Source organism: Lampetra planeri, chromosome 33, assembly GCF_965212315.1.
Source record: "Lampetra planeri chromosome 33, kcLamPlan1.2.h2, whole genome shotgun sequence".
Lineage (NCBI taxonomy): Eukaryota > Metazoa > Chordata > Hyperoartia > Petromyzontiformes > Petromyzontidae > Lampetra > Lampetra planeri.
In genome coordinates this window covers 5,420,479-5,435,613 of record NC_136139.1, presented here as the reverse complement: position 1 = coordinate 5,435,613, position 15,135 = coordinate 5,420,479, and the positions used below count along the sequence as shown (strand labels likewise).

Sequence of the window (15,135 nt, the reverse complement as noted above, 5' to 3'; positions counted from 1 at the left end):
ATTTAAAGATACTTTTTCCGTTCGTGCAATTTAAAAAAACATTCCAACCACAGTAAGTCCGACTCAATGTACACCTTTTTATTTGTTACAGACGATGACACTTCAGACGGTATTTAAAACCATCGAACGTGTGGGGTGGGAAACATGTTAGGCATAAAAAACGAGGTTTAACTTTTGTAAGAAACCGGTTCAATACGAAGTCCATGGCATATCGACATACTAGTATGGCCTGTTATTTACAGTAAATGGTGAAAACTTTTATTCCTCATTTTTGCGCATAATCTTCACAGTCGCGTGAAACATTCATCGGTAAATGTTTAAAACTAATTAACAAAAAATTACAAAAGTGTAAACACTACGGCAGGGTAGGAATGTTATCGGTATGTACAAAACTCATCGGGTGTTTTATGTAATGGTCATTTTTTTTTTCATTTTTATTCGCTAAGTGCAATGGAGCCGTAGGCCAGAGCCCCTTTTCAACTTGTTGACTTGAGGGACGCGACCGTCGATGATATGTGTGTCGCTGGTGGACCACGGAGAGAGAGGATGGGAGAGACTCGAGCTGAGATGGTGGGAGGACGCCAAGGAAATGATGACGGAGGTGGAAAAAAGATGAAATGTGGAAGAGATGACCAGGCGAGACAGACTAGAAATGAGAGAGATAAGAGAGAGACACGAGACATTCACACGAGATGAGACGGCCTCCCGAGACACGATCGACCCAACCACAGCCCCCCTCTCACACCACGGAGATGTTGTCCATGGCACAGCCGCACTTCTCGACGATCATGTTGGGGAACTCGGCCACCTCAATCTCCGTGTAGTCGCCCTTCTTCACCAGGTACATCATGGGCAGCGGGGAGCTCTCCACGGGGGAGCAGTGGCGCGGCCCGTACATCGAGTGGAGGGGCCTCGGCTGTCGGCATCCGCCCGTGCAGCGGAACGCCTCGTAGCCCGCGGGCTCCAGCACCCAGTACTGGGTCCACGTGAGCTCGCGAAAGTTGATGAAGTTGTGGCCGCGGCAACAGGCGTGGTCCGGGTGCGACGAGTCGAGTTCGCAGTCGCCTCGGCCGCTGTCCGGGGGGGGGGGGGGGGTGGTGGGTGGGGAGGGGGGAACGTTGGGAGAGAGGTTACGAGAGGTCAGGATGATGATGATGAAAGGTTGCGATGATCAGGATGATGATGAAAGGTTACGAGAGATAAGGATGATGATGATGATGAAAGGTTGCGATGATCAGGATGATGATGAAAGGTTACGAGAGATAAGGATGATGATGATGATGAAAGGTTGCGGAGATCAGGATGATGATGATGATGAAAGGTTGCGAAGATCAGGATGATGATGAAAGGTTACGAGAGATCAGGATGATGATGATGAAAGAGACTGCGATAGATCAGGATGACGATGATGATGAAAGAGGTTGCAACAGATTAGGATGATGATGATGAAGGGTTACGAGAGAACAGGATGATGATGATGATGAAAGGTTGCGGAGATCAGGATGATGATGAAAGGTTACGAGAGATCAGGATGATGATGATGATGATGAAAGAGACTGCGATAGATCAGGATGACGATGATGATGATGATGAAAAGTTACGAGAGATAAGAATAATGATGATGAAAGGTTACGAGAGAACAGGATGATGATGATGATGATGAAAGAGGTTGCGACAGATCAGGTTGATGATGATGAAGTATCGTCGTCGGGTTTGATCGTCTTGAATGATCGTTGTCGCTATAACAGAACGTTTTACGCGATCTGACACATAACAACTTTTTGTCGTGAATATTATTGGTCGCGAAAGCCTACATGTTACATTGTCAACAACACTGTCTTAAAAGGAAAATATAATACTCATCATCGTCGTCGTCGGTCCCAAGGTTCCACCATCCAATATTCAGTGACAAATATAATTTATTTACAACTGCGCTTTGTGTGTATCGTCCTCGCCCCGCGCCTCCGATGAGCACGCTTGGCTCCGTACGTTGCGCAAACAGTTCAACGTCATGTACCGTGCGTACACCCAACACGACAACTCGGGCCGGGAACTCTTCTTACCCGTACTCGGCCAGGTTGAGGGTGTACACCACCAGCTCGGGCTTGCCCATGGGCGGATGTTCGCCGGTCTCCTGCGGTGTGAATCGCACCAGCGAGGCCATGTGGGCGGCGTGGCTGCCCGGCCGCTCGCCCTCGACGCGCACCTCCAGTCGTAGGGGAGCGTCGCCTCGCTGCTGCTGCCAGTGCTGGACGGCCTGAGTCACGTCAAAGCCCTTCCAGCCAGAGTCACCCACCGGCACGAGTCTGCGCGCGTGTGTGGTGGTGGAGGAGGACAGGGGGGGTAGAGATCAAGACGAGTCTCGTTTGCGCGAGGGTGCCTGTGATTCACCAAAATTACAAGCAAAAATATATATATACAGCAATGAGGAAGATAGAAATCGAGGCAAAACTATGGTCGCAAATGTAAATACATGTTAAATAATATATTATCTGGAGTGTAATTGGGTTGCAGCAGATTATTATGGCTGTGACATGATGAATGCACCGACATAGCCAATCAAAGCAAGTTGTCACGTGGGCTAATTTGCCAACAAATAGATTTTATTTTTCAGCAAAATGGGAAGGAGTGTTGAAAAGCAAGAAAAACATGGGGGGTTTTTTTTTGTTGCATTAGCTGTGAATAAAAGCGATACTCCCGTGTGTGAGAGCGCGTCCCTGATACGAGACGGGTTTTGTTCACAGGATTCCCCCACGCGAATGCGTTCATTCGAGTTTTCCACAGAACGAACACTTCTCAGCGGCACGACAACAATTACCCCCGGCGACTTGCCCACACACACACATACACCCCAAGCCACGTGTTTGCTTGCTTGCTTGCTTGTATAATTTCTCCATCAAAGATACTTGCGGGCGAATCTAATCGACGGCGCTTGGCCGTACGCGGCTCACCTCGAGTCGACCAGGGTGGAGCGGTTCATCGCCCCGACGAGCGGCTCCTCCAGCCAGAAGACGCTGACGCGCGCGTGATTGGCGGGCCGCGCGTGTCTCCTCTGCGCCGCTGCGCTGAAGGCCCCGCCGGGCGCCGTCTTGAAGAGGCGAAGCTCCACCAGCGTCACCTCGCTGTTGTCCGGGATGCGGTCCCTCATGTCGAACGTCAGCCGCTGGCGCGTCGCGTCCTCGAACACCACGTCGCCCGCAATGTCTTGGGGGAGGACACACACACACACACGAGCGCGCGCGCGTCTCGTTAGACGCGATTGCACCGCGGCTCTAAGTGGCCCTTGCTCATAGAACATCGACCATTCATCCGAGGGCGTGCACCCGAGCTCGCAATGATATCATCGGGCCCGAGTCTGGTTTTATTAACGTTGTCGCCTGGATGAGATGAGCTGGTGGTGGTGGGGTGGGGGGAGAGAGACCCGTCCGGGAAGTAACCTGTGTGATTGTTGCAAGACCCGGGGCTACGAGGTGCCCCCCAGATATACATATCTATTTACTTGCCCACTGCATATTGGGCGTGAGTCGCAGGATTCCCGGACGCGCTCACCACAGGCACCCATCAACATACGGCACAGAGTCTACATATGCGCCTGCGGAAACGCGGATGAACCCAGGCACGACCGCGCGCACGCGAATACACACTCACATCAATCAACATATCCTGTGGGTTTGTAACGCGGCGCACGAAGCATTGCGCCATCCAATGCACAATATATCCAAACCGAATTAGTATTGTTCCCAGCAAAATGTCACCCACAAAGAGCGGGGCTCCTTCGGTTAAGTGAAGTAATTTCAAAGTCGAGAATATATCGACTCGCAGCAGAAGCGAGCGGGAGTGGAATTGTAACTCAAACACACTCGACGGAAAAGTCACTGAACGATTCAAAATCCATTTTGATTACGGAGAAGCTCACAATAGCTCGTCTGAACATGACCAACCTGCACGGAGATGGTGGCAGTGATGCTGATTGTGATGGCAATTTTGATGATTACGACGACGGCGGCGGTGGATGGTGACATTGCTCAGAAACAACAACAACAAAACCTCAACACATTCGTCAATAAGGGTCTGGCCTTAAAGGTATAGCAATATATAACGGGCGACATTTCTAGCGATAGCCCTTCACAGCGCTACATTAAAATAAATGTAACAGGCGGGAGCTTCGGACAACGGCCCTCACTTCAGACCACACGGAACGTCGCCTATTATATATTTAGTTGTGTTTAAAAGCCCCTGTTATTGCCGAATGTCGCTACGTTTGTTTTGCCTGTGCACCGACGCCAACGCAGCATCACCATTTCATGTATTCACTTTACGCAATCTCTCTCTCTCTCACGTGCGCGCTCTCCCCAACTGCCTCGCGCGCACTGACCGTCCCATCTCACGCGAATCGCGCACCGCTTTGAAGCACGCCTCACCGCTCGCCAACGCTTCTCTCGCACGATGGGCCCTGCATGCGAGGTGGGTGCTCCTCGTGGTAACGGCGATCGTGGTGAACACGCATTCCTTCCCCCGCACTCTCACCTGCGTTGCCACGGAGTCCGCGGAAGATGCCGGCAAGACTCGGCAGGCTCCGACGACTCCTCTCGTGGTGTCTCTGCAGCATCGTCGCGTAGCGCGCCCGCACCGCGGCCGGAACGATCACCGATTCCAGATCCCTCTTCTCGATCCGCGGAGGTTCCTTCAGACCCAGGGCCCCGAGCAGCGAGGCCTTAACCTCCTCCTCCAGGTAGCCGTGGGTTCCAGGGATCACCACCGCCACCAACGCGACGATCATCATAAGCGCCATCGTCATCATCATTATGAGCACACGAGACAAGACAGAGCCAGATCGAATCGAAGAGGAGGCGAGGAGACGGTGATAGTTAAAGAGAGGCAGGTGGAAAGTTCGCGGGTTCGCGAAAATATGAGCAGCGGAGAGGGCTGGAGACAGGTGGCGACGGATCGGTGGCGGAGACTGACCACCTCTGCTGCGCGTGTCCCTGATTTATACGCAGGAGTAAGACGCGCAAAAAACGATTGAACTCCCCCCCAACCCCCATCGCCACCCACCGCCGCCCTTCATCTCTGACCGCCTCCCCCTCCCTCCCGCCAGTGTCTGGGCGGTGTATAATTAACGCCTCGCAATACACCACGTGGAACGGCTTCCTGGCCACGTTGAAGTGCACACCGGGCCGCTCTTTGTTGTTGAAGACTTCTCTCAGTCAGTTGACTGGTGGTGGTGATAATGATGATGCGGATAATTCTCATGGTAAAGGGATCCCACTTGTAATTGAGTATCGACAAGTGAGCGAGTCAAGGTAATTGTCATAAACACGTCTGTCGCGCACTCTAACCAGCCGCGATACGATGGAAACTAACAAGACTGATCAAAGCTTTATATAGAAAAACGCATTTTGCCAACGAACGCTGCCTTTAAGATGTTTATAATAGGAGACGTTTCCGACAGTGGAACTTCTTCACAGCACATCGGAGCAGAGAGCTCCACCACCAAAATAATTCTCCGACGTTTTATATAAAGTGTGGTGGCAAAATAGACACTTAATAGTAATAATAATTTACGGGTACGTGACATTTCTACTGCTGAATTAAGGTCTCCCCCTGGGCGTTGTTTGGCCATACTTCACCGCGCTGGTCAGTGAGTGCGGACTGGTGAAGGGGGGGGGACCCAGGTATGGGATTCAGATCATGTCACTCGCCACTGATGTGAGTCGTGTCCGGAAATCGCAGACATGGTTTGTCGCAGTCAAAGCGCAATGCGTGAAGCCACTGCACCCACCGCTCCTCCCGATTATATATATATTTTTTGACTTTTGACTTTTAAACAACATTTATTGCCACCAGCAACAAAAGCACTGGAGGCGATTTCAATATGAAATACAGTCACCAGCAAACAAAAGAAAATAAACGCTACAAATCGACGCCCGATTATATTATATTATATTACGCGGCATGCAATCTGCCAGAGATGTCAACGTTTCCTTTTGAGCGTTGGGGGGGGGGGCACTCTACCTTTCGTAAAAATTATTCAACACACACTTTACAATAACACTTCGTTAAAAGTGCCCTTTTAATCAGAGACTCGCTGTGGAGGGAAAACCCGACCACAATAACACATCGCCACCGTGATCCCCCCTCGCCTGGTGTGCAGGAGGTGGTGGGTTCGATCTCGACTCTGACGCCTGCTGTATGTTTGCGCGTCTCTCCACGTGGTCGTGTGGATTTTTTTTAGGGTCCTACGTTTTTTCCTCTCCACTTTTAGAATCAACATCACGCATTTAGAGTCTTGGGCTGCTATACATTTCCAAATGATAAGCCACTTATTGGAGCTACCATTTGCGGCCAGGTCGTTTCTGAAAAAAGTTGTATGGCTCTTTTGACTTTACCTGGGAAAAAAAATTGTATAGTGGTAAGCGTTCCGATGTTGTTTATGATTTCGCTTGGCCGTTAAGATAAGGAAAGTGAATGAGACGCGTCTCTCTTTTGACTTAAACCAACTTTGGCAGCCTCAGCGGGAATTTATTCTCCTTGTGTCCTTCAGACTAATCACACTCCACACGAAATCGCCCTCCACTAATTGCCCCCCGCCCTCCTCCCACCCGGCTTGTGTATTGCAAGGATCGTGGTAGGAGGGGAAAGGCGGTGGGCGACACGGGGGTGAGGGCGAGCACGTGGATGGGATTATGTTGTCTGCTTGAGTCTGGAGGAGGGAGACGTGCAGTCGTGGAAAAGGGAAGAAAGCAATCATTCGGAAGCGGACGCTACATTTTTTGTTGTTGCGCAGACGTGATTGTGTATTGGACACGGGCAGGCTTGCGCTCGGAACTCAGACGTGCAACGTCCGAGTGACAACCGTGACTTATGTAACCTCCCCGCCATCGATCTTAACTCTCCATCACTCCACCCATCGCTCTAAGCATCCACGCGTCCATCCATCTGCTCGGCCATTATACCATCCACTCACGCAAACACAATTTTTTCTATCTATCCATCCATCTATCCACGCATCCATACATTAATTTATTTATCCATCCATCCAATCTGTAGATATTTCCGTATCAGATGAGTATTTTTTTGCACACTCACCTGTACACACGTACACACCACCGAGATTCATATGTTCGCCATGGTGGTGGTGATGATAATGGTATTGCTACAAAGGAATTTATAGGAGACAATACAACTTTTAAAATATATGGGCCTGCTGTATGTCGCGTTACAATAGACGTATATTGAGCACACACATAATATAAGTTTATTGACCGCACAAATCATAGATCGTTTATTGACCACACAAATCATTGAAGTGTATTGACCATACTTCATCACGCTGGTTCGGATATTCACGACCGGTTCAGATATCACTCGCCACTAACGGTAGCCGTGGCCGGGAATTCAACTCAAACGGTCGGGTTCATAGTGCAGGGCTCTACCCAACTCTTCCTCCGGTCCACCAGCAAAACACAATATTTGTGGGACCGATTTATTTATATGGCCGACGTAGAAACAAAATTCGGTTATCTTTTCAGCCGATCAAAAAAACACATTGCTAATAATACTTATTGCAATTGCAGCCCTCCGAAATAGGCGTAAGTATGCGTTGGCAGTGGTGGCACGAACACAACACATACAATTACATCAATAGATTCGTCAATATCACCGCGGCCTTAAATATAAAAAAAACATATAAAAGGCGATGTTTCGGGTCTATTGGCCCTCCTGGACATCACCTATTATATATTAAATGTAAGCTCACCGCTATAATTGGCGAAACTGTTTGATTCTGTTCTCCCGAGTCTAGTTTATCCCCGCAGATGTTGCACGCCAAATGCTCCACGCAAACTGTGGACAACCGGACACCTCGTGGCGCTGCCTGGCGGGCCTCCTTGTTAGCACGTGAGAGCGAGACAGACGCTCATTAGAGTGTCTGTGACAGTCGGTCGCCTCGGTCTGGCCGAGGAGCGATTCCTTTCCTGGGAAAATTGTTTATTTAGACAGAGGTCAATCACCCCCGGTTGTTTTTTTTAGGACGAACTCCCGTCTCGTGCACAGCAGAGACCCGGGGTGATATGTCCAGCAGTCTGACTTTTTCTTCCGATCAACGCTTCCGTCACTGGCATCGCCAGCGTGTGTATTGCGTCTGCCGAGTAACGACGATGATGGTGATTCGCGGAACCTTTCACATACACACCATGCTCAATACTGGGTTAGTCGCCAGTAGTCGCGGATACATAATATGGATTACAATCCTAAATTAGTATTACTACCGTAACGTGGGACTCTTCTTATTCATGACGATGTTGGTTGGTGGCGAGCGAACTTCGCCGATTCTGTTATCTGGAATCTAACCATGAACTGATGAGCACTGGGGATGCATTTCCTAGTTCATGGGACAACACCCCATCAATTTACAAATGATCAGTGCGCCGTTTCGCGCTGTGGCCAGCTTCAAAGTCCTTTCTCTAATGTACAAAGCGGCACGTCACCACTTGCCCCAAATAATCACTTTGAAAGTCAACGGCAGTCGCTTGACAAAGGGAAACAAAATCCATTACTTGGTTTATTTTGATGTCAAAACAAATCACAAGAAGAAGACCAAAGGCGGCATCTATCTGATGACGCCTGCACAACTGCAGGCGTGCTGTAAATCACGCATACCAAAGGCTGCTTACTCACTTGCATCAACCTATACGGCGATGCTTCTGCTGCGATGGCAGTGTTGCACAAGCACGCATAACAAAATAGCAGCAACTGAACACGTTCTACAATAACACTGTGGCCTTATAAGTAAGAATATTTAAGAGGTGACGTTTCGACCAATGTCCCTGATTCATATACAGTAACATCAACAGAAAGGCCAGGTAGCGAGTAAATAATAATAATAATAGTTGTTGTTATTCTTGGTTCTTTCGGAAAAGTCACGTAGAAGGGAAATAATAAAATAATAAAAATATAAAACAATACAATTCTCAAAATGTAAGTTGTTGTTGAAACTGCACGAAACCCCATGGGACCTGATACCAATCACATTCTCACAACGTATTGACATAGGGGCCGTCCATAAATGACGTCACGCGATTTTTGACAATTTTTGACCCCCCCCCCCCTTTGTCACACATCGTCCCAAATGTCTGACCCCCCCCCCCCCTTAGGTGCGTGACATCATTTATGGACGGCCCCATACGAATCGTTACCTGTTTCAGTAGCCATTCAGTAACAGACCAACTTCATAAACTGATTTGTATTAAAGGTGAAATTAAAACACATTACATCACGCGTAAACCACGTGGCAATGTTCATGAAACTTAGTAACGACGCCCCCATTCGTTCGACCCGCGCAAGCCACGCGAGAGCGTAGCCAGTGGACAAATCGTCAGCGATGTGGGGACGACCAATTCATTTCGGCAGGATTCAAAGGGGGGGATGTTGATGAATGTTAGAACTCAAAGGGGACAGTGGCCGTAGTAACGACGTTATCAGCTCAATCGGTCAAGTGCCCCCCCCCCCCAATATTTGATTTGTCTCGCACGGTGGCACCGAGACACTTGGTTACAACTTCGCGGACTCCTCTTGCCGAATGACGCCGTTACGCTCACGGTCTCGAACATTTTAAACCGCGTTTGTATCGTTGTTGTTGTTGTTCTTATTCTTTTACGCTGTTGTTGAAGGTGGTTGTAAAAGGGGGCCCCAACTCGGAGCTTTGGCCATCAAAGCCACGCGAACAGCGCGACTGCATAGGGGCTTTAAAACATCTTTCATTCCAGTAGCTTGCAAGCAGGATATATACATTTACATGAGACGAAACAATATTCATCATACTCTTCACCCATCATCATCATCACCACCACCGCGATCGTTCGCTATGCTGATGACAAAATAAAAGGTTTCCCTTACCCTATCCGGCAATAATACAGGAGGTGTTCTTGGTTCTTTCGGTAAAGTCACGTAGAAGGGAAATAATGAAATAATAAAAATATAAAACAATACAATTCTCACGACGTTTCGACTGCAACACAAACATGATGATTGCTTGTGTTGCAGTCGAAACGTCGTGAGAATTTTTATAGTTTTATATTTTTATTATTTTATCATTTCCCTTCTACGTGACTTTACCGAAAGAACCAAGAATATGAATCCCTGCAGTCACGAAAGCTTTAAATAAAAATTTAATACAGGAGGTGTTAAGATGTTCAAATACCAAATATACATAATAATCCATAATAGAAGTGTTTTGGGTTAGATCGCGCAAATATATAAATGTGTCGTTAAAACCCGCCACCACCCGACACAGCCAACTAGTAAGGGTTGTCACGTAAACAGAACGTGGACAATTCGTCACTAGTACAGCACTAACCGGCGTGTTGGAGAGCCAAGCCACAACATTTACAATCTGAGTACGACGTTTCGCCAGTAATTACAACTAGCTTCATCAGGCGACAGCCAAATTCGTGGAAAAGTCTTACTGTTTCGTTCCTTATGCAGAGGCCTAGATGTGGTGACCACGCTTCTGCGCTCTTGCGCCAAATATACACCTATCGCAAAGAATGCTGACGACTTGCGCTTGCCACAAATGAACCACGGTACCTTGCTGGTCTTGCCAAGGAGCATAAACCATCACCACGCGATCTCCTTTCATCCTCGCAGCAGCAGAAGCGGCTTTTGGCTAACCATCGAACAAAGGCGGTCACCGCATCGCACGGTTTCAGATGCGATTCTGCGGCCGTCTGGAACGCTCTTTCTTCCAAAATTAGGAAGCCAGCAGAGCTATACACTTTAAAATCTCATTTCTTTAGAACAGCTTTTTTGTTTTTAGTTTATTGTCTTTCGCCCGTACCTCCGATTAGCACAGTTGGCGACGTACGGTGCGAAAGAAGTTCAACATGCAGTAATACATCAAGTTTCGCATTCACCACACCTGTCATTTTTGCCGGGCAAGGGAAAAGCCGTTTATTTTTCATCATCTTGATACCGGCAAAAAGGGGGTCCCATCGATGTGCATTCTGCTGCTGAGTACTCTGGAACATCTAACGGACTCGATGCCCGATTTACAAATGCGAAAGAGGCATCAAAGCGACACGCGCCGCGACTCCTCACACGAAGAAGATGCCGTGGAGTAGGGCTGAGGCTTTTGAGATTACTACTGTACTCGAAAATAAATAACATAATACAGGTTTTATTTTTGGGTTAGATCGCCTCTTTACACGGTCTAACAAAAAAGAGTGGTTTATGGATATTGGTTGCGAAAGCCTACGTGTTTAACTGGTTAACTTAAACCAGTTTAACACGTAGGAAATCGCAATTAATATCCATAAAATACAGGTATTTTTGGCTTTTTTTCGGTTAGATCAAGTAAATATAAATGTGTCATTAAACCCGCCAACACCCGACAATAGCCAATTAAATTTCGATATAAAGCTTTCATGACTGCAGGGATTCATCTTCTTGGTTCTTTCGGTAAAGTCACGTAGAAGGGAAATAATAAAATAATAAAAAGACAACATAATTATTCTTTTATTATTTCCCTTCTATGTGGCTTTACCGAAAGAACCAAGAAGAATAACCAATTAGTAAGGTTTGTCACGTAAACAGAAACATGCCAATTCGTTACCAAGTACAGCAACACCGGTGTGTTGGAGAGCAAATCCACAACATACTTAAACCAGCAACAAAAATCTAACTAGAAAACTATAGACAGACATACAAGCAGACAGTCTGTCTATAGTTTTCTAGTTAGATTTTTGTTGCTATTTCTTTTATACCTGATGATGATTACTTGTGTTGCAATCGAAACGTCGTAATATGTTATTTTAATTTATTATTTTATTTTTAGACGTGACTTAACCGAAAAGAACCAAAGAATAATTCCTGCAGTCACGAAAGCTCCTAAATTAAGATTGATACTTAAACCACTTTAGAAAATTTTACATATTTACAAAATCCACACCGGGGCGCTATCGGCACACGGCGCGATACTGCGAAATAGCTGAACTTTCTTTGTGTCAGCCCGCCGCGGTCCAGCAAACTTTGATGATATAAAGCAGACTTTGATGACAACAACAAACGAAATACAGCAGTGACGTGCCTGAAAATGAGCGTTTTAAATCAGCGGGCATTACGCCTCGTGACGTGCATCAAAAGCGTGAACGGCGACGAAGAAGAGGGAAAGAAAAGAGAAAAAGTTCACAAAGACGCGCCGGCAATAATTGTCTAGGCATTGCGCATTCGGATGAACGCGCGTCCACCATTCATGGCCTTGGAGCATTGCGTCTCTTCATGGGCAGAGTTTAGGGGGGGGCACGGAGGGCAATGCCCCCCCCCCCCCAAAACTGGGCACTTTAATTAATTTCATTTCAGTTACTTAATTTGGAGCTTTCGTGACTGCAGGAATTACTCTTTGGTTCTTTCGGTAAAGTGACGTATAAAGAGAAAATAATAAATTAAATACTAGCATACGACGTTTCGATTGCAACACAAACAATCATCATCAGGTATAAATGAAATAGAAACACAAATCTAGTATACTTAGAAATGTAATGAAATACAACAGAGAGTCGGATAACATAACAGTCAACACCCTACCTGGTTGATTACGTTCTTCCTGAGAATGCTAAATTTGAGAGAGAGATAAAACACAGAACCAGAGACATATAGACAGACATATAAGCACAGACAGATATGCTAGTATTTAATTTATTATTTTCTGTTTATACGTGACTTTACCGAAAGAACCAAAGAGTAATTCATTTCAGTAGTTTACAATTAAGATCATAAATACATTCATTATATGCACCCGCGATTACTAATGTAAGGGACAAAGCGAACGCCCTCCCCCACACCAAATAGAGAAGTCAGACTCCGCCTATGCATCTCTTACATAACAGTCTGGGAATGCGCATTCCTGAATGGTAAGTTGTGAGCCACTGTGGATTCATCTTCATCTATAATTTACTCGCCTTTCAGTACGTGCGGTACCGTAACGCATCGCGATTAATAAACCTCACCCTCTCGTCGCCATCATTCGACTTTTGAAGGGTTTATTGTTGTTTTGCCCGTGAGTGGCTTCACGCACCAGCTTATTTGCCCGAAATTAGCCGTGGGCCGTCTTCTACCTGATAATTGTTTTTTTACCCTTTTATCTGGCAACAAAATTGACACTTTTTTTTTACAAGGAGTCATGTTTGCATAGACCACAATACCTGCAGTCATAACGCAAACAAAAAACATAACTCTGATAATGTATGCACTGTCCTTGAAGCTGATTGGTCCACACCCGAGACAGCTTTCCTTAGAGCCTAGTCTCACATGGTGTTGGACCAGATGACGCCAAAATGCGTCATGACTGCAGGTATTGTGGTCTATGCAAACATGACTCTTTGTAAAAAAAGGTGTCAGTTTTGTTGCCAGATAAAAGGGTAAAAAAACAATTATCATATTTTTTTACTGGCAAATGAGGTTCCAATGGTGTAAACGTCTTCTACCCCCCCACCTCCATCCGCCGTCAGCGGCCTTTCACGTTGGAGGCTGAGGAAGGCCCCCTTCCCGTCTATGCCCACCCTATAGCCTCACTCGCCTCCCCGCAGGTGATGTGGCCCTGCAGTTCGGCGGCCGTGGCATTAATCGTATTTGTAAATGGATGAGAGAGAAATAAAACCCCATCATAACAGAAAAAATTGTGCTGGCCGGACAACCATCAGTTTGCATAGTGCAGGCCGGAAATAAGAATCTAATTTTTCCATTATAGGGGTTTCTCGTTATTTACATTTGTGATTGCAGTGTTGGGTGGCATTAACCAAGTTAATTCGCATCATGAAGTGGGGGGGTGAAAATTTGGTTCTCATAGTCCAGAGGCAGACTTTGCAACAGTGAGAATTGCTGATGAGGCCTAAACAAAGAAGAGAGATTAAATCGGATCACAGTTGTCTATCTTTGACCGCTGTCAGTCAGTCACATTCTTCAGCAACCGCTGATGGCTTTCGCAGCACGAACAACGGCTGTGTTTTTTTTCTTCTACAATTAGTTTAAAAGACAATAAATATATTACCAGACAATGTTGTTTTTGTTTGCATGTTCACCACAAGTATATGTGGTTAATGCAGACAACATTCCGTGAAAAAAGTTTCTGTTTAGTGGCATTGCCGTTGTGCTGTTCGCCTTTTGGAGTTCTCTGTTCTCTGGTGTAACACTCTTTGAGACTAGGGGCCGTCCATAAATGACGTCACGCACCTAGGGGGGGGGGGGGGTCAGACATTTGTGACGATGTTTGACGAGGGGGGGGGGGTGAGAAATGTGACGTCACATCAAAATGCGCAACTTTAAATACATATAGAGTTATAGACAACACGTTCTACTTAATTAAATAGACTTTTTAATAAATGTTTTCTCCTACAACATCAGAGTGCAGCGCCACATTAAATACGCACTACAATCACAATAGTTTAAAGCGATTTGAAGCATGTTTTATATATTTTTGTTGGGGGGGAGGGGGCAGAGCTTTGTGACGTCACATTTGGGGGGGGGGTCTGACTTTTTGTGACGCCGTATGACGAGGGGGGGGGGTCAAAAATCGTTCAAAATCGCGTGACGTCATTTATGCACGGCCCCGAGGCCCTAAACAAGGCTGTCTCTGGTGTGGACCAGTTCCAAACACAATGCATATACTACCAGAGCATGTGTTCTTTGGTTTGCATGTTCACCACAAGAATATGTGGTTAATGCAGACAGGATTCCTTGAAAAAGGGTTTCATTATGGTGTTTTAACATCTTAACACAACTGTTTTATTGCCAGAAAAGGGTAAACCCTATTCTCATTTGTTTATTTTTCTCTCCTTCAACTCCTTTTTAGTCGGCCGTGGCATTTCGAGCAGAACAGAAATGTTTTTATTTTGGAGAACTTCGTTCGGCCACGTCTCACTTTACGGAAGTTGCCAACACCGACTGCAGTTGTCGTGTATTCAACACGCTCTTGCCAACACACACGCACACACATCTGAAGGTTTCTATGTCCCCCAGATCTGGCAACGCTTGAACGTGGCACGCTGATGAGGAAGTCAGTGGGAGCGGGGGAGGCAAGGGGGGTGGACGGGGGGGGGGAGATATTCGCGGAGGAAAGGGCGGGTTCCTGCGGTGACGCAA

General features: G+C 46.8%; 1 protein-coding gene across 1 annotated transcript; it reads right to left on the bottom strand.

Annotated features, from left to right (window-relative positions):
* Positions 1–578: 578 nt before the first annotated feature.
* LOC144729530 (left-right determination factor 1-like) lies at positions 579–4,801 on the bottom strand. Its single transcript, XM_078609851.1, has 4 exons — positions 4,528–4,801; positions 2,952–3,204; positions 2,064–2,306; positions 579–1,073 (listed from the first exon to the last, which is right to left on the bottom strand). The coding sequence occupies exons 1-4, from the start codon at positions 4,799–4,801 to the stop codon at positions 740–742; spliced, it is 1,104 nt and encodes a 367-aa protein (XP_078465977.1). The 3' UTR covers positions 579–739.
* Between the last annotated feature and the right edge of the window lie 10,334 nt (positions 4,802–15,135).